This window comes from Conger conger, chromosome 3 (genome assembly GCF_963514075.1).
Source record: "Conger conger chromosome 3, fConCon1.1, whole genome shotgun sequence".
Classification (NCBI taxonomy): Eukaryota; Metazoa; Chordata; class Actinopteri; order Anguilliformes; family Congridae; genus Conger; species Conger conger.
The window spans coordinates 42,384,714-42,409,783 of NC_083762.1; the positions used below are offsets into that span (position 1 = coordinate 42,384,714).

Sequence of the window (25,070 nt, forward strand, 5' to 3'; positions counted from 1 at the left end):
TAATCACAGATATCTGGTCACCAGCCATGCCACCCTGCAGCCCTTTTCTGCCTGATGGCTGAGGCCGAGCACAGTTGGTCTTCCTACTTGGATAAGAGACCTCTGGGAAAACTCATTTGTTGCTGGAAGTAAAATCGGTGGGCCTTGTGGACCAAGCAGAAAGCCAATGCCCCCATGTAGTGACAGGAACACTGTGATGTAGGAGAAATTGAGAAGCTGACTGCAGATCCCTGATCAGAGTCATTAAAAGCCTAATGTCAATTATCACAAGAATTAAGAATGGTTAATACTACAGTGTCCTAGTTTCCTCTCTCTGTTGGCCTGCACAAACACTCTCCTTGAGGTACACTGGCTGTACAATCCCTAGCATTCCCTGCCTTTTCTCAGAAATTATTGCTGCTCTGAGAAATTAGTCAGTCTGATGACTGACCAGATGACCTGACATTGTTATTATATTATTATTAATATTCTTTAATTTGTACTCCAACAATGCTTAGATATTTGAATGGAGAAGGTTTATTGTAGTTAAATTAAGTTAAGTTAATGTAATTCTTAATACATACCTGAAGTAAAAGAGGCATTGGTACTTAGGTGTCAATAAACACCCTTAAATAAAATAATGGAAAACACATTTATATGGTGCGCCTGCAGTTACATAGCTTTTTTCTTGGTTTTGAATGATTTGTTGCTAGGAATTGCTTTTGAATACCTCAGCCTATGATGAAGTGGTAAAAGTAAAATCTACAAACATTCATATCATGCCTGGAGTACTGTGTGCAAGATGAGTAAAGTGGAACCACAGAAACCATGCTCGGCTGTTATGCTGTGCAGATGTGGTTTTGGGTTCCTTCTCATAAAATCCCCATACTGGCTTGCAAGTCTTTCTCTGCAACTCCTCTCTTCTTTTCCTGCAGATTTGTCAGCCCATCCACATTCATATTTGGACATGAGAAGAGCAGTGTTGACTTCACAGAGAAGTTCAATTTCACCTTCAAGGTAACTCTAACCAAGCCTAATGAAGGGCCCAGCAAAAAAGTATCAATCTGTAATTTCTCAGTGTTGGTGGGTTTAGCGGCCACCCCAGGTGACTGGCGGTCAGAACAGGTCTGTTATACATGTCCCCATAATCTAGTTCCCTGCATCATACAGCCTTCTCACACGTCTTCCTTCCTCTGATTGTCGGGGTGGTTTAGTTTTTTTTAGTCACTTTACCGCTTGTACTTTCATCCATTGTGGGAAAGTTACTGCAAATAAAGTCAACTGTGCTGGAACCCCTCCTGTGTTTATGCTGCTCAAACTCTCCTGCGTCACTGCGGAAAGTATGTGTCACGCTTAGTACGTATCTCCATGCTAGCAACACTCATTTCTTCCATAGGTTTCCGTGCACACATTTCCGTACAGGGTGTGTAAAAATGTTTATATATAGAAATGAAATTAAGCAACGCTCAATGGTCATTTCAATGGTCATGTCTCAAATATGGTATTTGTTCATGAAAACAATTGATAGATTGCCACTTTAATCATGTCTGTGATGAACGCGGGTCAGGTTTCAGCATCATACACAGTCAAAGCACTTTACCTTCAGTCAGGTCAAATGCTGAATAGGTGCAGGATAATGGATATGCTAAATGGCTCACAGGTTTTGCCATTTGTGAATTGCAGTAAATTTCTCCTCACGTGCAAAGCCATATAGTCCCAAATTCAGGCCTGGGCTATGCCATTACTGGACTGTGACGTGGAGGAGAGCACGAACTGCCTAATCGCAGGGTTTAAATGAGCCACTTAACTGCCTAATTACTTCTCCCCCATTTGAGGCCATTACAGGCCATTTTGTGGCCTGTAAAAAAAGTATATAATACTATTTAAAAAATAATCATTATGGATTGTTCTGTTGTATTACTGTGCACCTTTTTGGTTGTCATCACTGTCAGCTAGAATTGCCATGATGTGTAGTTATTCCTGTATTGCTGTATGACAGATTTGCTGTGCGTTTCTGTGTTTGCAGATTATTAATGTTGGGCCAAGCAAAGCTCTGGGAGCCAAAGTTGAAATAGATATACCCAGACACATGGTACCATACCCAAACATATTACTCAACATTTTGGATGTCAAGGTAGGAATAAGATGGTTGGTTACACTTGTAAACACAATGCTGTTTAAACAGTAGTGAAAATTGTGATCCAAATCTGTGATACAACCCAAATATTTTGTAATTTATGACTGCTGTATTGAACCTTTGTCAAGGCTGTTATAATAATGTTATAAGATATAATCCATCCAATACCAGTGCATTTACAATGGAGTCGGTAAGTATTTGGTACAATTTATGTTATTTTGGCTCTATACTCCTGCATATTGGAGTTGAAATGAAAATGTTAACGTTAAAGTGCAAACCGTCACCTTTAATTTAACATCCATATTGTGTGTTTGGTGTAGGAATTACATCCCGTTTTATACAAAGGTCCCCTAAAATGGGGGGACTGGGACTATGTATGAAAGGGAGGCAGTTCCTTCAAGGATTACTTGATATGGATATAAATGCCCTCAAGGTTACCTAAAGGTAACAGTCTGCACTTTAAGCTCATATTCATGGTTTCATTTCAAATCTAATGAACTATTTATATCTAAATATGTATTTGTCTATTCTTGAAGTTCTATTGGTTATGTGTAGTATCAAAACCTGTTGTGCATTGCACAAGTTTATTTATTCTTTATTTTAAGTAGGACTGTGTACAATTTGAGTTGTCTGGCAACCATTTGTTTTTGTAAATTTTTCTTTTTAACTCCCCTATAGCCATGCTATTTTTTTCCAAGTTTTGTTTACTGTCTTCTGTGAATTATGACCATGTGTTGCAAAAAAACAAAAAAAACAATGTCTCCAAAAAACGGTTAGAAACATTTCAAAAAGATACTTCTTTATCCATATTTGAAGTGGTTTCTGTGACTATTCAAATTTTGTGTCTATTCCAGACGTCTCTCGGGAGCTGTGACATTAAAAATTCCACCAATGTGACTGACGATTATTATCGCATGCCAAAACCATTCCTCTTTGAATACCTGATATCCCCCCCTTTTGAACAAAGGCAACGGCATATGGTGAGCATTGCCTTCACACCTTCTCCTTTCGCGAGCTGGCTGTGACTGTAGCTTTTGCAGCGTGCTCGTTCCTAATGAGTACGTCTGAATGAATGTCCTCTCTTCCCTCAGTACTGCACAAAGGAGGACCTGACGTGCTTGTACATCACGTGCGTGTTAGGAGACATGGATGTTGGGAAAGATGCCTCTGTGCTTGTGGCGGTACAGCTGAACCCTGCAGTACTACAGATCTACCCTGTAAGAGCCTGCACTTATTCAGCAGTACAATACAACCTCTAATACGCGGGACCCACATAATTGGGGTAGAGCCCTTAAGCACAATTAATCGGCCAGTTTGACGTTAAAACTTGATGTTCGGATCTTTATCCGTTTCCTTTTAGGGGAAGATCGTCGCTGCAGTGGAGAGCTCAGCTATTGCGTCACCAGTGAAGGATATTTATGTCCTGGACTTACAGGAAGGGATGGCTGCCAGTGTAAGTGATGACGGGCCAGGGTTCCTACTGTATGCTTGTGACAACAATATCCTTTCACTGCCTATTGTACATCTGTTAGTAATACTATTATTTTTATCATTATCATTTCCATTGTCATTATTATTATTATCATTATTATTGTTATTATTATTTATTGAGTTATGTAGTAGTAGATTATGGGTCCACCGCTAGAGCATCCACCATCAATTCAGGAGCTCTAGCGTACTACAGTTTTATCGTGTTGTCTGTAGTGTTTATAGTGTTTTCATAAAATCTGAACAATCCTCTTGCCGTTAAACTGTATTAGCTTGTTTTCTTTGTCATGGAAGAGTCAATTCTATAATTCAATTAAATAATTTCCCCCAATGTTGCAGATTTTGCTGATGGGCCATAGTGGTCAGATGTCGTTTCGTGACAGAGTCATCATCCTGGCAGTGAGTCTGTTCATCGGGTGTGGAACACAGGCCTTTATTATAGTCTGCCTCAATAAGGTGGGTTTCCACACCACTAACGGTCTCCCTGAAATCTGTTTGATCAGAGATAATAGTTTCATCAACTGTGCCATTTGTTTCAAGAATACTCTTTCCATGCTTGGCCCAAAACTAGCTAAGCTATGGCGTGGAGAAAAATGTTCAGTTATCACGGATTAACCTATATTTGTAAATAAACTATCCTGTAAATAGAGCCCTATACATTATTCATAAAAAATCCATTAACTTTTCCCTGATTTTGGATTTCCTGGGTTTAGTTTTATAAATATTTGGTGCAGTTACAGTTAAGGATTTAGGTCAGCAACAATTTCATTTTATTTCTCATTTATCTGGGGCTGGTGGCACAGATGGCGCAGTGGGTAGCACCGCCGCCTGACAGCAAGGAGGTCCTGGGTTCAAATCCCCGTCGGCCGGGGCCTCTCTGTGTGGAGTTTGCATGTTCTCCTCGTGTTTGTGTGGGTTTCCTCCAGGTACGCCAGTTTCCTCCCACAGTCCAAAGACATGAAGTTGATTGGAGAGTCTAAATTGCCCATAGGTGTGAGTGAATGGTGTGTGTGCCCTGCGATGGACTGGTGACCTGTCCAGGGTGTATTCCTGCCTTTTGCCTAATGTATGCTGGGATAGGCTCCAGCCCCCCTGCGACCCTGTTCAGGATGAGTGGGTTAAGATAATTAATTAATTAATTAATTAATTTATCTGTGGCTGTTTCCATACATTTTATAACTGATTGTCTATTATAATTCACTGCCACACAATACTAACTGCGTGTAATGTTTCCCTCTGTCACAGGCTGGTTTCTTTAACAGGTGGAAAAAATTGGAGCAAGACAGCTTGCTCAATATAAATGAGGACAAGGATTGAATTTTGAGAAAAAATGCACAATCAAGTTTTGTTTTTTTAAAATAAAAAAATAAGGGAAGAAGAGGTCTGCTGCACAATTAAAATGTCCTAAAAATCCAAAACCCTATGGATGTCTTCAATATAGAAGGAAGTAACATTGTAGAAGTTAAGAGAAGAAAGGTTTCCACTGTACTTTAGCTTCTTTGCCTAGACACATTTCCGCTGTACCAACCTTTTGGCCAGTTAGATCAAAACACAAAATGTGTCCATTAAAAAAAAGAATGCAAGAATTAGCTGTGCCGTCATGCAGTACGACCTCTACAAAATGACAATCAATGGAGAAGGTAGTGGGAATTTGCTGCTTCCCAATTTCCTATTTCCTATTCCTAAGTACAAAGCTTGAAAATTCATCAAGCTACAGTATTTATGCTCAAAGTGGCAGTAGAAAAGTCTGATTGCATTAAGTTATGTTTCTATATTAAATGCATTATCTGCAGGACAGACAAAATTCACTTTATTTTAAATGACAGTAAGGGCTTAATAGCTAATATAATATATATTTTTTTTTATCATGTTCACAAAGTGTACAATGAGATGTAAAAGTCTCCAGATGACGTTTTGCTGTTTAGGTATGAACCCAGACATGTATTTGTAAATGTATTTTAATAAAACCTTTTTTTTGTTTCTGGACAAAAAAACAGTCTGCTTTTGTTTTTTATATAATAGCTTTATTTCTAATAATATTTTATACTATAAAAAAGTGATTTGTGCAAAAGCTAAAGGTTTGTAAAAACAATGCAATATTTTACAGATTACATTCAGTTTAGCTTTGAGTTTGTATGCACTGGAATGTTTGATGGGTATTTTGCCTTTGCATTTAAATAATAGTTAAATAATGTTGTGTCTAAAGACAGTGTGTTGTCTACTTTGACATCCCGATATTCACTGTGTAGTGAACTTAGAGTAGTGCACAGCAGTGGTCATGTGAAGCCCTTTATGCCTAGAAAAGCCTTTGGTAAGTTGGTGTGGAGACAGCGGCTTAAATGCAGCTGCACTTGATCAGGGACTCTTCGGTTTCCTCCACGTTCACCCCGAAAAGCGTGATAAGTTCAGGGTGCACCCTGCAGAACAAGACGCCTCATTACAGCCAAGCACGCAGGCAGGAAGATGTCTGTAAGATTGACACTCACTGGACAACTGTTTGAATACGACAGATCATAATGCGTAAAAGTACTAGGTCTCCAAAACCACTTAATGACTTCAGAGTATGGATAAAAAAAGATGTGAAAATGCAGTAGACTATGGCCGTGCAGTAGACCTCACTCCTGTTCCTGGAGAGCCGCTGTGTGTGCTGGCTTTTGTTGTTACTCAGCACTTAATTGATCAATTAAAGCAGTTAACTCACCTCACCTGGTTTCTTGGGTCTGAATTTGTTGCTGATATTAAGGTGAAAACAAAAACCAGCACACCCTGAACCTCTCCAGGACCAGGAGTGAGGACCACTGCAGTAGACCAATGGCATGTCACCGGGGTTTGGTTATACTCCACTGGCATTACCCACAATTCTACTGTCGGTCCGTACCTGATGAGGAGTTCAGAGGGCACCTCCAGCAAGTCACCGTCAATGTTCCATGGGTAAGTTCCCTCAGAGGAGATTATGGGCCTGTGTTTTGAGTCAAACTCTGCATTCTCCTCCGACGGTTCATCAGCCCAGCTGCCCTGAAAGCGAGGCCTCAACTTCACTGCCTGGACGGAGTGTGTTTCCACAAATCTGAAGCTGAACTATGGAAGAAAAATAAAGATAGGCTCTCAATATCGTGCACAATCTGTCATCAGTCATTTTATGTCATCTACAGTCGGCTCCAGAATTATTGGCACCCCTGACTGGCAATACACAAAAAATGCCAAAATACTGTACTTTATTCATGTTTCAATGGACCCAACCAAAATCAAACATTCATTTAATAAAAAATGATTTCACCAAAATGAAGGTTTTGTAATTATTGGCACCCCTGGTGCATCCACCTCTGGTGAGAATAACAGCATGGAGTCTTTTCCTGTAATGCTTGATGTGTTTAAGAAACACATTTGGAGGGATGTCTGACCATTCCTCTGTGCAGATCCTTGTAAGATCCTTCACATTATTTGGTATGGTCCGGTCAACTACCCTCTTCAGTTCAGCCCACAGGTTTTCAATTGAGGTCCGGCGCTTGACATGCAGAACAGTATATACAATTTTGTCACTGAACCATTTCTGTGTGGATGTTGAGGTACTATATGCTTTGGGTCACTGTCTTGCTTTGGATCTCAGCCAAAATTGCCTGATGGACTTGATGGAAACCATTATAACAGTGATCTTAACCAGTGTCCCTGTACCTCTGAAATTGAAACAGCCCAAAAACATCAGGGGTATGAGGTGTCATGTCTGGTTTAAATGCATCTGTCTGTTTAAATGTATAATATTGGTAACCACAAGGGGGCACTGATGAACAGCAATCCAGTATTTTGTATGGTGATGCCTCACTTGTCCCAAAGGTAACTTATTCGGTGTTCTAGAATTACTACCCCTTAAGCCTTCCAGTCCTCAGAAAAGACATGCCCCCAGTATTATGGGCTGTTACCAGGATGTGGTTGATCATCTTAGTCCTGAAATATCCCTGAGCTGAAGGTAAAACCAATGGTTGCGTCTAGTGTAACACTGTGAACAGAACATACAGTGGTCCACTGTGGGAACGATCCCCGAAACCTCCATGAGCAATGTCAGAACAGCCTCCGGAGAAAATAAAATATCTATAAAAAAGGGTGCCAAGGTTTATTTATTATTATTAAATTTAACCTTTATACAGGGTAGGTTGACTTTTAGTAATTACCTTGAGTACGGTACTCACAAACAATGGAAATGATCATAACACTGCCAGTACTCAGAACCGGGCCATTTTAATGTATGTGCAGGTTACACATATACTGTGACATTTTTAACCATAATGTATATTCATACATGTCGAGAAGAAAATGGTGACACATAGTTTAGGCACCCCATTCACTGGTAAAAGTAAGGTAGCAGTCTCCCAATTGATGAATTCAAACATTAATTTGCCCATTCCTTCTTCGGGCGTGTGGTTGGCCGCTTGGGGACATCAGAGCACAAAAACAGACTTCCTGAGGGCTGTGGAAATTTACAGGTAAATTTTGGAACTGGCCCTTTGAGTGAACCAGCCCAGCATAGGAACCTACTGACCCCCTGACTTACAGTCAGGTCAAGGCTTAGCCTATTAGCCAAGTAATAATACCATTCATTGACCACGCTACCATATGTTCGCTTGTTAGCATTTACATACCAAAGGTAACTGCATTTAAATGAAAAAGACAATAGCCACATACTTGCATACTATGTATGAACAGTGAAACACATTTGCAGTGGTATGTATATTAGTATTTGTTCATTTTAGGTTTGACTTTGAAATGTGGATTCCCTGGATGTTTGACTTATAAACTTTTTTCTATTGTTTCTATTCTGATTGTCATCCTAAAATATTATTACTGAACAGCTATCAACACAAAACATGCTGTAGTACTTCCTGCCTCTGAGTGGAAGTTGGGTTGAATTCTGAATCATTCAAGGAAACCCGACTGGCTGTGTTTGGGCTGAGGTAATCTCCCACTGTTATCTTCTGAGACAACAATCTAAATGCAGCCCACTCTGGTTTAAAATACACACGCTGGTACACTGCGCTCATCTCAGCCACAGCCTGCCACCTCCTACACTCCAGGTTTTGGACTGGACTGAATGGTGCACTTAGGAATAAGGAGGCTGGCCAGCTCGGAATGAGGCTAATCTGTATTAGTCCGAGGATCGTTTTACTGGGATCTGGAAACGGGTGAATAATTAGTCTTGACAGTGTGCAATCTGAAAAGGTTGTCGAGACTGCCGTCATTTGTAGAGGACTTCCGGAAAGTATTTCCAATAGACCAGACAAGCTTGTAAAATGTAAAGAAGTATTTGAATCTAAAACCGTTACGCATTTGACCCAAGCCTGCTGTGGAGTTACCTACCCGCTGAAGGGGGTAGCCTGGTACCCGCAGCCTCACCTGGTTATTTACACTGCTGTATCTCTTCAGGTGCTTGATGAACTCTGACTTGGATGCGTTTCCCACTGCAATTAGGGCCATGCTGCCGTTGTCCAGCCTGAAGTGGAGGAACAAATCACAGGGCAGCGTTAAAAGAGTCTCATACTGACATGACCAATGGAATACCATTACTGTCGAGTAAAGTAAACTGAGCGTTTAGTCGTGTTTAGTCATTTCAATACAAGCCTATTGCATCTGCAGCTGACAATTACCTAATTACAGTGTTTACAGATATTCATCACATGAGACGTGGGAACCTATATGACAATGTAATAGACTATGCTAAGGAGTTAAATGGCCTGTGTGGTTTGTAGCCCATCTATGAGTCTGTTCTCATCCTCATATGGACTTTCTCATGGTACTCGAGTTTGTCTCCATGGTCCCATGGTATGCTGCCCATGTATCTCAGCTGGGTGTTTGTGTGTGCATGTGTCTGTGTGCGTGTGTGCATGTGGCATGTGTGTATGTGTGTGTGTGTGTGTGTGTATCCTACCTCTGGTTCTATGCCTGCTAACTTCAGCTCTAGCGCACTGTGACCATCTAAAGCAGTGGTCCACACTCATGGTCCTGGAGAGCCGCAGGGTGTGCTGGTTTTTGTTTTCTCCTTAATATCAGCAACCAATTCAGACCCAAGAAACCAGGTGAGGTGAGTTAACTGCGTAATTAACTGCTTTAACTGATAAATTAAATGCTGTATAGCAACAAACACCAGCACACCCTGCAGCTTTCCAGGACCAGGAGTGAGGACCACTGCTCTAAAGGAATATGCAGAGGCTGACTGCGTAGCATGCTTTTCATGTGTGTGGCTCACGCCCTCATGGGGTCTCCACTTGGCTGCAGCTCTCCCACTCGATGGCAGCCCATCGCTATGCGCGGTAGTGGGAAGTGGTCAGCAGCTCATCTGTGTGCTTTTGTAGAACTGCGTGACACACTAGAGGACAGATGCTCGGCTCTCTAATCCCAACGACCACTCGGTTTAATCAGAGTAATTATCCGCTGATTAGTCCAGTTAGAAGCCTTGACCTGGGCAGTCTGATCCTGCCACTGATTCCAGACAGGGATTTCCCAATCGGGGAAGTCTAAACTGACCCAGAGAGCCTAGGCACACTAACCCGGTATTGGGGCTTAGCCACACACGCACACACCTGCTGTACTTCCATCCACACACATACTGTGCAGACTTGTCCTGCTATCCACACACATACAGACCTGTACTGCCATCCACACACATACAGACCTGCACTGCTAACCACACACATACAAACCTGTACTGCTATCGACACACATACAGACCTGTACTGCTATCCACACACATACAAACCTGTACTGCTATCGACACACATACAGAACTGTACTGCTATCCACACACATACAGACCTGTACTTCCATCCACACACATACAGAACTGTACTGCTATCCACATACATACAGATCTGTACTGCTATCCACACACATACCTGTCATACGTATCATACACACACACACCTGTTGTATTATATACACATACAGATCTCTTGTATAGTCCACACACAGATCTGTGTGCCCCTGGTTGCGACTAGGACCTCAAACCCCAATTCTAAAATGGCTGACCTGGTGGTGGGAGCCAGTCCTCGAGGAGCCATGGAGCAGATGCAGGGTATCGCCATGATACTTATGTTGAGGAAGAGGCCCTGGACAGTCTGCCATGCTTCGTCTTCCTCTAGACCAGACCGCACAGAGAGGGGGCGACAGTGAGAAAAGGCCAGCGGAAACTGCAGTCTGCAGTAATAAAGGGGTTCCATACTCACCCGAGGCTCTCCTTCCAATGTCCCTCACCGGCTCTCTACTGCAAGAGAGGCCTGGTTTCAGTTTAATTTCCATGCAGACCAATTATAGTCTTTTTAGTTTCATTGGCACCATAGAAAAATCTACCATTTAACTGCTTGCCAAGGTATGAATAGTATGACAATGTATTAGTGACTGAATTTCTCAGACAAATCTTAATACAGAAACAAAATACCTGTAATGGCTACGAAATGATTAAGATTAATGAGTCCCTGAAGCGAGAGTCATTTAGGAACTTGTATCATTGGCCGACCTTCCACATTTCAGCTCTTTTGGTTTCAATCCAAGGGCTATGTCGGCAGGGAGGGTTTGCTTACAACGCTGTTGAACTAAAGGGCGTTTTTGTGCCGAGAAGAGTCAGGGAAATGGTGGCAGCCAAGAGAGCTTACGGTCTCACCATTTTGGCTCCTGTATTGTTCCCTGTGCCTGTTTCAGGGGCAGAAAGGACACCTCGCAATCTTCAGGCCTGCAGAAGGAACACATTATGTGAAAGCGTTAAATCGCATTCATGTTCACTGCAGATCTTTCCCCTGAACTTTCACTTTTGAACATTACTTTATGTCTTGTTTATCTCAAATTGAGTATCTTATCATATACACTCACTGTGCACTTTATTACTGTAGGTATACCTGTACACCAGCTGGGTAATGCAAACATTTAATCAGCCAATCATGTGGCAGCAACTAAATGCATAAACGCATGGTCAAGAGGTTCAGCTGTTTTTCAGACCAAATGTCAGAATGGGGAAGAAATGTGATCTAAGTGACCTTGACCATGGAATGATTGTTGGTGCCAGATAGGGTGGTTGTAGTATCTCTGAAACTGCTGATCTCCTGGGATTTTCATGCACAACAGTGTCTAGAGTTTGCAAAGAATGGTGCTTAAAATCAAAAAGCATCCAGTGAGCAGCAGTTCTGCGGGTAGAAATGCGTTGTTAATGAGAGAGGTCAGAGGAGAAGGGACTGGACAAAGCTGACAGGAAGGTGACAGTAACACAAATAACCACACATTACAACAGTGGTATGCAGAAGAGCATCTCTGAACACACAACGCATCAAACCTCTAAGTGGATAGTCTCCAGCACCAGAAGACGTAATAAGTCTAAAAAATAGGTCTAATAAATACGTAAGAAAGTTCTCACAGAGTGTATATTTTCACTGTAAATAGTTTTACACACTTTGCTTGTATATTTTGGCAATACAAATGTACCTGGCCGACTGACTTGCTAATAAAGACAGTGGAAATTGATACCAAGATGAAAATTGAGCTGGTAGACTCCATACTATGCGGCATAAACACGGAACCCTTTAAACCCAACTTTGTTCTGGTGTCAGGCCTGAGGCAGACAGAAGAAAGAAAGCTGAAATGGCGGCAGTCACTGTGGAAGGATAAGAGGTGTGGTGGTGGGAGAGGCCAGTGCTGGTCAGTGCTGAGGGAGTTGGTGGGTTGAAACTTGGTCAGCCTTACTTCAGCTTGGCCAGAGTTCTGACCAGGGCAAACTCCCGCCGCTGGGTGGGTGGCATCCAGCGGTGCCTCTCGGCCAGCGCCAGTGTCCGTCCGCCGAAACCGAACATGGCAGAGAACCCGAAACGCAGCAGATGACCTTGCGAGCTGAAGCTGCAGACGTCCACGGCTTGGTGGTTCCCTGAAGCAAGAACAGAGACAAGCCTCCTATATCTGCAGACCCAACACCACACCAACATGTATTAGTCTCAACAATCTATCCATCCTCCTGTTTGTGTAAACTCCAAGTCACACCTAGAACTTCCATCGTTCCTGTATCTGTACACTCAACACCTACCCGGCAGAAAATCTGTCATACCTGCTGTTTCTGTACAACCGACACTACACCGACACCTATCCGTCAATCAATCTATCATCCCTGCTGTTTCTGTACAACAAACACCACACCGACACCTATCATTCCTCCTGTATAAGTAAACTCACTGCCACATCAATCCATCCCTTCTGTATTTGTACCCGAATCTATATCTTTTTCCATTCATGTATCCATCTGTCCATAATTTGTAGTTTATATGGGGGTGGGTGGAGGGGGGTAGGGAAACATTAACATTATTCATCTCCCCAACAATGCCAGCTTCTCCCCAGCCACCAATTAACAGTGCCACCCACCCCCCCCCCCCCCCCAACCCCCTCCCACTACACAATCATACCTCACTGCATAAACACACCATCCACAAGTTCACACAGTGAACATCTATTTGCACAGTAGCCATGGTTACCTGAGATGACAGCGGAAGCTCTGCCTGCTATAGCCTAGATGAAAACCTGTCACAGTCGTTCAGAGAAAAATTGAGTCACCTGGTTGGGACATAAGCAACGAGCGCCAAGCTGCTGCAGTGGGCACGCAGACGGCCTCTTTAAATGGCTCGAACACGCTCACTAGCCCAGGCCCCCAAAGCACACCCAGGGGCCTGGTGGATCTATTGGCTGGTCGTTGTGCTGAGGGAAGTGCAGTCCCCCGTGTTCGCCCAAATTCCTGACCTCCTTTTGTGCCACCCCATATATGGCTCCTCATGCATTATTCACGAAGGCCTGAAAATCCCGCCAGTTGGCTTTTTTCACATGCGTAAAGTTTGCTTAATTAGAATCGAATACGGCCTAGATTGGCCCCTGCTGGATAAACTCTCCACCCTGCTCCTGGTAGATGTCTTATGCAATGCCATTTTTTACATTTACATTCTTTCACGTGCGAGTGATAAGACTACGTTTGAAGACAAAGGAATCATCCACTGATGTGTGGCGTGATGTAAGATTAAGACAGTGAGATAGTATTGTGAGTACTGAAATGCTTCCTAAAGAGCAGTTATTTATGTCTGATAAAAAGACACACGATAGAGACCAATTTACATTTTGGCTGGAGAGTATTTTTTCTAATGCATAAAATCTTAAATCTTATATATGAACCAACTAAACGTGTAATCCCAGGGACATATTCAAACAAGGAACATAAACAGAACCACAGGTCTCATACACTGTGAATAGAACATAATCTTTACTCATATTTTAGGGAACATCACCTGCCTATACTCACTGTCAATAGAACAGCACCCTCAAATACTCACTGTTAACAGAACGTCACTCACCTATACTCAACCAAACAGAAGCTCTTATTCACAGTTAATGGAACATCAACCATCCCAATAGAGTAGTTTGTGGCAGCTTTTGAGCAGGGTAGGTATAGCAGTGGTAAATTTGACATAACCCTTAACTCCTCCGATTAATTGCCTCGTCACACATTATGTCAAATGCTTTTTGCAAGGTCTTGCTACATACGGTCCCCTACAGAAGCACTTGTTAGTCATACTGTACTCAAGCCAGGCTGAGTTTACACAGCTGTGTAAGAAAAGAAATAAATTAATGAAAGAATGATGAAAAAAGCTGGGCACGAGAACCGGCTTGATGTCAAGGGAAAACTGGAAGAAAGCTCCGTCTCAGCTTTTCAGGGAAGGACAGAAGAGTGTGAGCCAGGGCCGGTCTCCTCACATCTGAGTACTGCTGCTCCCCTGGGACTACGCCCCTCTGCGTAGCAGCGTTTCCCACATCCAGCATTCACGACAGACCCGGAACTCAAGCCCATCCAGGGACCTAATTAAGCACCAGACTGCACCTAACACGACCTTCAACCCATCGCCGAGCAAAATATGCTTCACACGAGCCGGGAATGACAACTCGGCAGCCTCAAGCATAAATACAAATCATTTACACTAATATAGGCAAATTATAAAATTTCAAACATCGGTTCACAGCCTGGTATGAATGATGCTGCAAGAGGCCTGTTTTAGATTAGCAATTTAAAAAAGTCTTTCTAATGATGTCATGCATTGCTATTCTCTCTCTCTTTAATGGCGCACGAACCCCCTGGGTCTCCAATGCATGTGTCAATGGGTGACAACAGGCTAGTCGGAATGTAGGTTTACAGTATTGTTTAGATGCAATTCATATGAATTTGTGAGCTTCTTCATTTCCAGTTGAGAAGTAGGGTTTCCTTGGCAATAGTTGACAGATGAAGGGTCGCCTAATAGTCTGGAGTGTCTTTGAAACATTGAGAACATGTGTTGTTGGTAATCCCCTTTTAAACATTTAGTGTTGGGTGATGTGTGACTTTGTAGCCCAGTTTATTTTAGTAATCTTATTGTTTGTCTTTTGTCTCAGTTTTTTATAATTTCTCAGCCTCATAATTGCTTCCTTGACTTTCATTGGCACTATTCAAGAGAATCAACAATCTCTAGAATCAAGACTATATACTGAAAGCTCTCTTATACCTGCAGTGATTTACAAATTACAAATTACAAAATGAGGTTACCTAGAGCCTCGTTAGCCCCGTTAACCAGTACAATTACAGGGTTATCTATAGCTAGTCCAAATCCTGTGATTACACACGTCTGTATATTCATTCTGCAATGGGAATGCAGCAATATTCCTAAACTGTCCGTCGCCTGAATATGACACATTGTGCCTTGATGGAAAGGGTAGGAAACCCTGAACAAGTAGAGTCCCATGTTTTACACAACAATAACAAGTAGCTCAAGACAGCATTTGCTTGGGTATAGCAAAAACAGTTCTCGAAAATGGCTGAACGAATTACGAAATAAACTTAGACTTGTATATGAACTTAGATATGTCTGTATCGAATAATTTGCTAAACAAACTTGTATTTCTACCAGACCAAAAATATGTCGGCCGGACGTGGGATAAAAGCTAAGAAAAAAAAAAACCAATGTATTTATGCAACTTCTGAATTGTATATTTTTGTTCTTATATTGGAACATGATTTGATGTAGAGATGGTATCTATGATTGTTAAAATATGCCTTTTATTGTCTGAGTCTGTGATAAGGTCAGGGTTGTAAACCATAAGCGTGGCATGGGGGAGCCTGCTGTTTTATTGCCCTACATTGCAAATAAGAGGCTGATAAGAATCTAAACTGCCGTTCTCACTAGATGAGAGTCGTTTTAATCTGGCATCACCGTTTTGCAGTTTTATTATGTCACAGTTTTTTGTATGACATAAATATGAACACAACATGGGGTAAAGGAAAGAGGAAAATTCATGTTCCACTTTTTCGATTTAATGAAGAGAATGGGTCTTGCAAATACGACACAATACATTTGGTGTTTGCTAATTTGGAATTGTATATTTGGTGTTTACGTTTTGCCAATTAGCAATTTGCTAATGGTTCTATGAAAATGGAGAATAAGGAGGGTGAGAGTGGGCATCCTTGCCAGGTCCCCCTGTATGAAATTTGTTGGTATTATTCCGTCGACAGTCGCCATCCAAAAAATTGTATAATATCGTAATGCAGTATAAACAAGAAATATTTGCTGTGAATTGTGCTGTGAATAGGAAATTCCAATTAACTTGATCAAAGAATACAATTATAATTTCAACATTTTTCCAATGTCTGTCTTCCTTTTATGAAACTGGTTTGGTCAGGATGGATGATTAAGCTAGTGACTTTTTCAATTCAGGTGGTTAGAGCTTTAGTGATTATTTTGATATCTGTACTGATGAGGGACAGAGGCTGGTTTCGATAAAAGCATCAGCTAAATAACTAAAGTTAATCTAAAGAGAACTGTTCATCTATAGTATCATCTTGTTCTTTGGTTAATTTGAGGTGGTTAAAAAATAATCAATATTGGCTTCATTAGTGACATGATCAGAGAAATAGAAATTGCTGGAAAATGCTCTAAAGGTTTTATTTATTTCTCAAGGTGTCGGCATCATCTTCCAAGTTTAATCATTAATTGCTGCAATAAGTATGAGAACACCAGTGGAATCATTTATTTTACTGCAGTTTAATTGGTTAGTTAAATACTTACAAGCTAAAGTTGCATTAAAATGGGATGATTTGAGTGTCTGATGATCAGTATCTGACAGATATTTCTGTTAGTAAACATATACTGTATGTATCAGCCTGTAGTTTAATGAGATGATTCAAGACTATAATCCTTTTAGCCTGTGAACCCATGCCACAAGCATTCCATGTTACAAACTTAATAGACTGCATTTTCTTATTACGGCAGCAATACAGGATTTATTTATAGGATACATGTGCATTTGAGAGAGCGAGTTTGTGTGTGGTGGTATGTGTGTGTATGTGAGAGTGAGAGAGAGAAAGAGCGCATGTGTGTATATGTGTATTTGTGTATTTTGGTGTGTGAGTGCGGGTGCATCCATTCACAAGTATACAAGCCAAATTTATAATTAGTGTTACTATGGGAAAGACAAAAGACAGTAAGATTTCCAACAGTATATTATCAAATAACGTCAGCATAGTCCCAGTCCTAGCATTTTCTTTTTTTTATTCAATTGGTTCCCTTCCAAATATCAATAGTAGAAAAGCAATAGCAATATGATGTGTGACAACACAGAGCACTTTGGGACATAGATGTTACAGCCAAGACTGTATGGAAAACATAACAAGACAAGAAAACAGATGGACAGACAATATATAGAGAAGAAATATGAAAAGACACTTGACATGACAGAAAGACAAACATGGAACGTAAACCAGGCTGAAGTCCAGGTTGCTAGTCTCAACCAAATTGTACATAGCTAACTGGTATACAGTGTCACATTCCACAGACATACACACACACACGCACGCACACACCTACACAACACACAACAAGGACGATTGGATTTACCCATTATGATATGCATTGCAGCTGTGACAGGATGTCTTATTCCATGAACAGAGCAGGCAACAATATCAGTGGAGCCTACAGAGAGAGAGAGAGAGAGAGAGAGAGAGAGAGAGAGAGAGAGAGAGAGAGAGAGAGAGAGAGAGAGAGAGAGAGAGAGAGAGAGAGAGAGAGAGAGAGAGAGAGAGAGAGAGAGAGAGAGAGAGAGAGAGAGAGAGGTGGCAAGTTGTGAACATGATGAGGTATGATGCAAATTTCATCATATTTATCAACATCTAAATATAACAGTGCACCTTTTCTTTTTACTTCCCATTTTTGTATGTACCGTAACTTGGTTTCTTGAAAAACACATCTTTAAAAGGTACATAATAAGTAAAGGAGAGTTAATGAGTAAAAATCATGGACCTTGTTTTAAAAGGCATCAATTTACCTTAATACTGTCAGACACCAATTAAACTAATTTACCTTCCTGGCAGCGGCAAGGAAAGAACAGGTGTCTGTGTTTGTACTGATTACTGATGGAGACAAACAGAAGAGCGCAGGCTGCCCTTGCTGGCTGAGCAGCCATTTCCTTTCATGTGGTTATCTCCCTGTTCTGTTTGCTCACATTAACGGGTCACCAGCACAAATGCCTTTAAATTAGTTGATGAGGGGGTGATGAACATACTCCTCTCCTACTCTTATTCCCCAGATGCATGCAGCCCAAACTCTTTGTGTACAGTTGCTCTTCAGCACCTCAAAATGTCAAATGACAGCTCTGGTGCTTAATTTTCGGCAATGGTTTACTCTATGAATTGCATATATTGAAACAAAAACTTTCATTTATTTATAAGGGCAATCAATGGGAAATCTAAGCCAATGCAAAGTCTGCACTGAAGTTGTGGGAAGCCTAGTTATTGGTTGAGTGTTCTGTATAATACCAAATAATTACAAAAGTTTAGTTGTATTGTAGGGTTCAATAGATGTTTTTATTTCTTATAAGATGATGGAATGTGTAGCTTCATTTTTTTGCATGAATATATGACCTTTTCCAGTTGTAAATGCACCTGGCCGATGAACACCGAAAGTGAAAAGCTTGGTTCTAGAATCACTTTGTTCAAATTCTTTGGCTTATATTTGTATATATAATTTTACGATACCACTGTTTTAGCGACAACGGTTCCTTATTTTATGTGCAGTGACAAAACTAGCATGGGGGGACCATTTAGAACTTCACAGACGACGTGCATCAGGTTGAAATAGGTATTCATTTCACTGTGTTATACTTTCCTGTGTTTGTCCCCGAACCGTAGTTGGAAGACACAGGGGAACTGAACCATTATTCCTTTTCGAGTCCTGGGCCAAACCTGCTAATTATAGCTAGTTAGCTGTAGCTGCACCGTTCACCTGTCAGCAACCTTGGAGTAACACCCAACTTAATGACTTATCTGGTTTCTGCTGCAAATAAGGAGTCCTGAGGCATTTGCTTCCTTTATTGCCCCAAAGACAATTACATGAGCTCCCTTGTACTACAATCTTTTCTCCACAACCATGCTCTCTTCGCACCCACAGCGAAGAAAAAAAAAATCCACTCACTCGCTCACCATTCCCAGTGGCCTCACATACACACACGGACCAATCCACAGATTGGTTAAGATCCTCTTAAAGCTGCATACCCTCATTTACCAACAACGAAGAACAAAATCCATAATATATTCCAAAAACATTTCAAAAGTGGAGAAACATCAATAAGAAAATACAAAATCAGTGCGAAAATCGGTATAATCCGAACTGTCCTTTTTCAAAAATCCAGGAAAAAGGGATCAGCGACAATGATGTATAATATAATAAACACATTTAAACCAGAAAATGCTAAATTAATGATCTTATTAATTTATCCAACAGATGAGCTACAGATACCATTCAAGCTTTCAGTCCCTACATGGGAAATAATCCTCAATCTTATTATCAGCTTGTCACATTAAATGTTTCATTGGTATTGCGCGCATTTCCACCCAGCATATGAAACTCACAATCATTTTTATTTGTTTTCCTGCCCAAAACGGAGCCCCTCCCCCCAGACATGCCAGGTGCTCTAGGGAGAGGACCAACGTGCCGCTCGCCCATGTACCGCGTGAAGGATGGTGAGAGTGAGCATGCAGAAATGTGTGGCTATGGGGGGGGGGGGGTGGGGGGGTGGGGGGGAGCGTCCTTGGAAGTGCAGGCACTTCTGTGGAACAATTAACTTAATTAAGCAGACAGCATGAATATTCATAAGGCTGTTAATGTCTCCCACACCCAGGCAGATGAATGTGATGAAATGACTTGCTAGTCAAGCATATCTGAAAGTCTCATAAAAATTGCACCAACATTTTGGTTCTTTGCCTGAAATATCAAAGAAATTAACAGTCCCTGTGAAATGCTTCAGACCTGGCAAATTAATTGGAAGCTCAATTTATATGCCATATATACCACACTGCATATAGCAGGCTGGCAAGTTTTTAATTATCCTCTACATTAAGCTCCAGCACTGATTGGGTATGTTTGCTGTGTTATACATTTAATGTTAAATCTCTTCTTTTAAAGTCTAATCCTACTGAGCCCCATTTTATTGAGTAAGTGGTAATAGTATTTGGGTTCAATTAGACAAGGGCTTAAGGAAACAAATCAATTTAATAAAAAAAACATTAACTTCATTACATAACATTTCATTGTGTTCAAATGTCACTTAACTGAGGCTTTTAAATATGAGATCATAATCTGAGATGTTATTGACATCAATTCAGTAATGTGTATTTTTTTCATTCTTTTTCTTTTACATTATTTATTTTATAATGCCTCTGAAAAATGAAACTAGATTTCTCAAAAAACCTGTCCACCTTAAATATTTGCCTCAACAAAAGCAGAGAGGCGGGAATTGGAGCAGCTATCTCAGCCGGTCGTCCCAATCGTGGTATTAAGCATCTATTTGGAGGGGGAGGCGCCATCTTTCCTGCTTTTGTGATGGGAAACTGTTTACAAATAATCCCCGGGGAACACAGACGCTAATGAAGAGAAACAGTGACCTCAGCGCGTCCAATTTACAAGGAGTGCGGAGTTGGAGGGCTTCCATCTCTCCTAACAACAGCACTCAATTTCACTGCACCTGAAATGACAAGTGAAGGTCAAAGTGTTGGCCCCAAAAAAAAGAGAAGAGAGGAAAAAAAACAGGATGGCTCCTATTCCCGCAAACCCCCTGCCCCCCTCACACTACACAAAGGCTTTGCCTTTTTTTCCTCAACATTTGTTTCAAAAAGCTTTCTGTAACCACGGTGTTTATGCGAACGTTAACCTAATGAACGCGCACGGTTTTACAAGGAGACTGAAGTGTGTCTCAATTTCAGATGCACTTAAGATGCAATTAACTTGTGTAACCTTACAATTTAATCCCAGCAGCCTGCAATTAAATCAATTTGATAATCATATACTTTGTCTGTGTTTGTTTTTCAAGAGAGGAGCGCCAGAATGTGACCTGGTTTGAATGCAAATACTTTTATTTTCCTAAATGCTAAAATTAGCTCACCTATATAAAACCAGAGGAATGCGCGCTCACAGACGCGGTCCAAACTCGGCCCGTTTGGAGGAGGGACTAGGGACAGCTGCGGAAGTGAGTGAGTCAGCACCCTTTCTCCTCACCTGCTGGTATTACCCCGAGAGGAAGTGCTGCTCGGACAGGCGTGAAGATGGAGTCTGTGTCTCTCCCAGCATCCATCTGGGCCCGGAGCAGCAGCCCGTGGGCCACCTCGGCGACGGAGCCGTCTCCCCCGACAACGACCACGCTGCAGGAGAGAGCAGGACAGCATGTCAGGCACAGCCAGTACAAACACACACACACACACACACACACGCATGACCAGGGACAAATGCATGCTGACAGACACACACGCACGCACACACGCATGGACAACACATGCACGACACACAAACACACACACAAACAGGGACAAACCCATTCCCATATGAGCACACACACAACCAGGGATAAATACATGCTGACATACATACACACAGACCTCACATATAGCCTACAAATATGTTAATTGCCTGCTCTCTAGCCACACCAACAAAGCAGCAAATATCATGTATGTTACATTAGTTTACATCCATTTCAGAAATTCCAATTGGAAATGTCACTTCTTTCCATGAAGGGAAGACAATCAAGCTTCAGTAAAGCTGATCACACTAATCTGGTTTAAGCACATTACTGATAAATGAACACTGTGGGACAAAGCTGATCAGTCTCATTTCAGAAATGAATTTCAACAAGACCGAACAAATTCGCAAATAGATTACTTCAGCTCCACGGTTTCTAGGACTTAATAGACATGGTATTTTCTGTATTTTCAAAATAGAAAAAGGGGCAAATCAATTGTGCAATCCCCCCCCGCTTCATCTATATTCTACACGCATTTAACGAGGGCATCCACACACCAGATTCGCAGTAGCATAACAATGCAATTTCTGTCTCCTGGCAGTTTCAGCAAACAATCATTACATTAATAATCACATTCATAATCGCCAACTATGAATTTACCATAGTAGGTTGTCATATGGGCAATTAAGTATTTCCATATTGCCTTTTCAGAACAAGCAGCAATCTTGAACAATGATGGCAAGGTCCAATAATAAATTCTTATTTTATTTCCAGAATGTGACAGGGGGCTGCTGTAGTGACTGCAATGATGCCACTACATTGCAGGGTATAAAGACATACTAGATGAGCCAGGCTGGGCTTTGGTCAAGATGAGACCTGCCCACGGTCTCTAAAATGCTTCATCTCCCTGGGCCTAATGTTCTGGCACTGGCAATACATTCTGCTAACAAGCAGAGCACTCTATTTCCCATCCATCACAAGGAAGTGGAAAGGCAGTAAAAATCATGTATAAATAAGAGCTCTTAATTTGAGGTGCTGATAATTAACATTAATGTGCGAATGGAAAGATTGTGACAGTAGCAGTTGTGGCACCTCTTTAACATTGCCATTGTGATACACATTCAGGTGCGGTAAAGAAAATAGACATTATACAGTGTTACTTGAATGAAAAATGTTAAGAAAAGAAGTGTTACATTTAGAAAGGAAAATTACGTTGCATATCCATTATTGAGGGAATGTGCAATTAGCATTACCTTTTGTCAGCATCTGTCCTGTAGGCAAGTCAGAATCCTTACTATGGAATTTCACATTAACTATGAAATTATATGTGAGATAGGTGACACACAGAATAGCATGTTAAAAAGCCGTTTTTTTTTTTTACAGTGAACATGTTGTTACATTAATTGCCAGTATCCTTGATAGTTTTTAAAGTAGTTCATACTGACAACGTGAAGACATCAAGAGAAATGTGTGAAATGTGATGTGTCATTAAGAATCCGTTTGAATTTGAACATCTTTTCACACTTTATGACTGACAATATACTGTCTGTGACATCTACAGCGCTGAGATGGTGTTGAGCTATTGTTTTTGTTCAGCTTGGAACAGTTCAGTCAGCAAATATTACAATATACAATGTTAAATTACAGATGTGATATTGCATACAGAAAACTTTGAAAAGGCTTATGGATGCCTACTGCAATTTCTGAATATGTTGAATATGTTTTCTCAACTCAAAAATAAGCTGTAAAAATAATGTTTTCCTTCCTTACTATGCAACAAGCATTATACTCCTATTCTGCATATTATTTTAATTGTTACAGTATGTTTCTGTCTTTTAAAGAAGAGCTTGTAGCCTGTAAGAGTAACCATGGTAACAGTTGATTAAAAAACTAAAAACATGGACGTTCTATTTTGGTGTGCACTAATTTCACAAATAGCTTTGCCGACTCAGCTTTTCAGCTTAAATATTATCGTGTTTTACAAATATTGGAAGGGTAATTTGGGTTAAATAACTTATAAGCATCCTGACCAAAGGCAAATAAGAGGTGGTGCCACAAATGTATAAATCATATTGTGCAACATTTGCATTCTGTACAGTATTGTACCTTCACAAAAAAAAAAAACCCTTCCAATTAGATTCAATTTGACCATGCATTTTGTACGTCTTACTCTTGGGATACCTGCTCAGACACAGGCAGCGTGTGAGCTATCAATGCTTATTCCTACTCCTCACTTATTACTGGCCTACACAACATATAACTCACAGAAGATGTCATCAAGGGGAGTAAAAAAATTCACATTAAGAAATAATGTCAAATGGAAAGAAGTGACCCAATTTTAAAACCTAGAAAATGTTTAGACATTTTTCTAGTCCCAAAGATGTGGCAGTCTTAAATAGGTCAATTTTGACCATCTGTATCCCCGGAAGAGTTGGTCACTCAAGTCCGAAATGAGCACAGCGGGCATTTCTCACATAGGCAACCATTAGTGGAAATTTTGGTCAGAACAGAAATAAATGGAAATATATTCAATACTGGGGGTATTGGTATAGCGCCCCCATCAGCAATTGGAGAAGTGCAAGATTTGCCTGAATAATTTATGCATAGCAAATGACAAAATGTGCTCTAGTTTCTACATTTATTTATCGATTGACCCCATTCAAATCAAACAAGGGGATATAAGCTATTTTACTAAAATTGGCCATGCCCACAAACATTTATTGATGACTGACGGCCATTTTATTATGAAAAGTCAAAATCTTTTTGATTATTATTGCATATCAGGATATATAGATTCTTTGAAGATTTGGTGAAGGTGGGTCAAAAAGCGAGAGAAAGCGGCTGTTCATACTTTTAAACCTACATCAAACGATGGTTTATCCTTTTCCACTAATCACAGGCAATGATGTACTCTTTGAAACCTGCATATTTGCTATAGTGCCCCCTAATGGCTGACTGATTCCAAATTTTACATAGTCGTAGCAAGTGTAGCGGTAAATATACCCAGCAAGATTCATGATGATCCGTCATTGCTATGCCTGTCAAATTAGGTTGTCCTCCTTGGACAGACTCTTAGGGACTTTCGGCACAGATGGAGTACACAAAACTTCAACATGATTGGTCAAATGCTTCAAGAGATAGAGGCATTTAGACATTTTTGATTGTTATAGTGCCACCTATGGGACCAGTGGCACCATATTTGGAGGGCTTCCACAGAAAACAGGTCTGTAAATGTAGAACAAATGTTGGAAATGCTGGGATTAAACAAAGCATTCACAAGTTACTGCTGTATTAATACAATTTGCCATGCCAATATATTGGCCCACCTTTCAGCTATCTTTTGACTATGCAACAATAGTCAACAACATTTTTAGATATTGGTCCAGAGATTACACATACCACGTTTCATGCAGATTTGTCAAATTTTCTAGGAGGAGTAGGATTTTGTGTGTTATTCAAAAAATTCTAAATGGCGGAAAATCTAAGTAGGCAGAAGTTATGGGGCGACATGGCTCAGGCAGTAAGAGCAGTTGTCTGGCAGTCGGAGGGTTGCCGGTTCGATCCCCCGTCCGGGCTGTGTCGAAGTGTCCCTGAGCAAGACACCTAAGCCCCAAATGCTCCTGACGAGCTGGTCGGCGCCTTGCATGGCAGCCAATCG

The 25,070-nt window shown here is 41.0% G+C and overlaps 2 protein-coding genes across 5 annotated transcripts in view; one reads left to right on the forward strand and one right to left on the reverse strand.

Moving 5' to 3' along the window:
- The window catches only part of LOC133124252 (integrin alpha-4-like), a 44,842-nt gene extending 38,732 nt beyond the window's left edge, over positions 1–6,110 (forward strand). The window contains exons 22-29 of one of the 3 annotated variants that reach the window (XM_061235268.1): positions 915–996; positions 2,006–2,113; positions 2,971–3,096; positions 3,208–3,333; positions 3,477–3,569; positions 3,944–4,060; positions 4,408–4,530; positions 4,850–6,110. In XM_061235268.1, coding sequence (XP_061091252.1) covers positions 915–996; positions 2,006–2,113; positions 2,971–3,096; positions 3,208–3,333; positions 3,477–3,569; positions 3,944–4,060; positions 4,408–4,530; positions 4,850–4,921 — 847 coding nt within the window. In that variant the 3' untranslated portion in view covers positions 4,922–6,110. The remainder of the gene's footprint in view (positions 1–914; positions 997–2,005; positions 2,114–2,970; positions 3,097–3,207; positions 3,334–3,476; positions 3,570–3,943; positions 4,061–4,407; positions 4,531–4,849) is intronic. The other 2 variants (XM_061235270.1, XM_061235269.1) reach the window with 2 other exon arrangements.
- The window catches only part of cerkl (ceramide kinase-like), a 50,674-nt gene continuing 31,299 nt past the window's right edge, over positions 5,696–25,070 (reverse strand). The window contains exons 5-13 of one of the 2 annotated variants that reach the window (XM_061235272.1): positions 21,175–21,317; positions 17,524–17,598; positions 12,320–12,497; positions 11,250–11,318; positions 10,816–10,853; positions 10,619–10,727; positions 8,990–9,086; positions 6,483–6,682; positions 5,697–6,021 (exon numbers count right to left, since the gene is read on the reverse strand). In XM_061235272.1, coding sequence (XP_061091256.1) covers positions 5,940–6,021; positions 6,483–6,682; positions 8,990–9,086; positions 10,619–10,727; positions 10,816–10,853; positions 11,250–11,318; positions 12,320–12,497; positions 17,524–17,598; positions 21,175–21,317 — 991 coding nt within the window. In that variant the 3' untranslated portion in view covers positions 5,697–5,939. Of the gene's footprint in view, positions 6,022–6,482; positions 6,683–8,989; positions 9,087–10,618; positions 10,728–10,815; positions 10,854–11,249; positions 11,319–12,319; positions 12,498–17,523; positions 17,599–21,174; positions 21,318–25,070 lie in introns of both variants that reach the window. The other variant, XM_061235273.1, reaches the window with a different exon arrangement.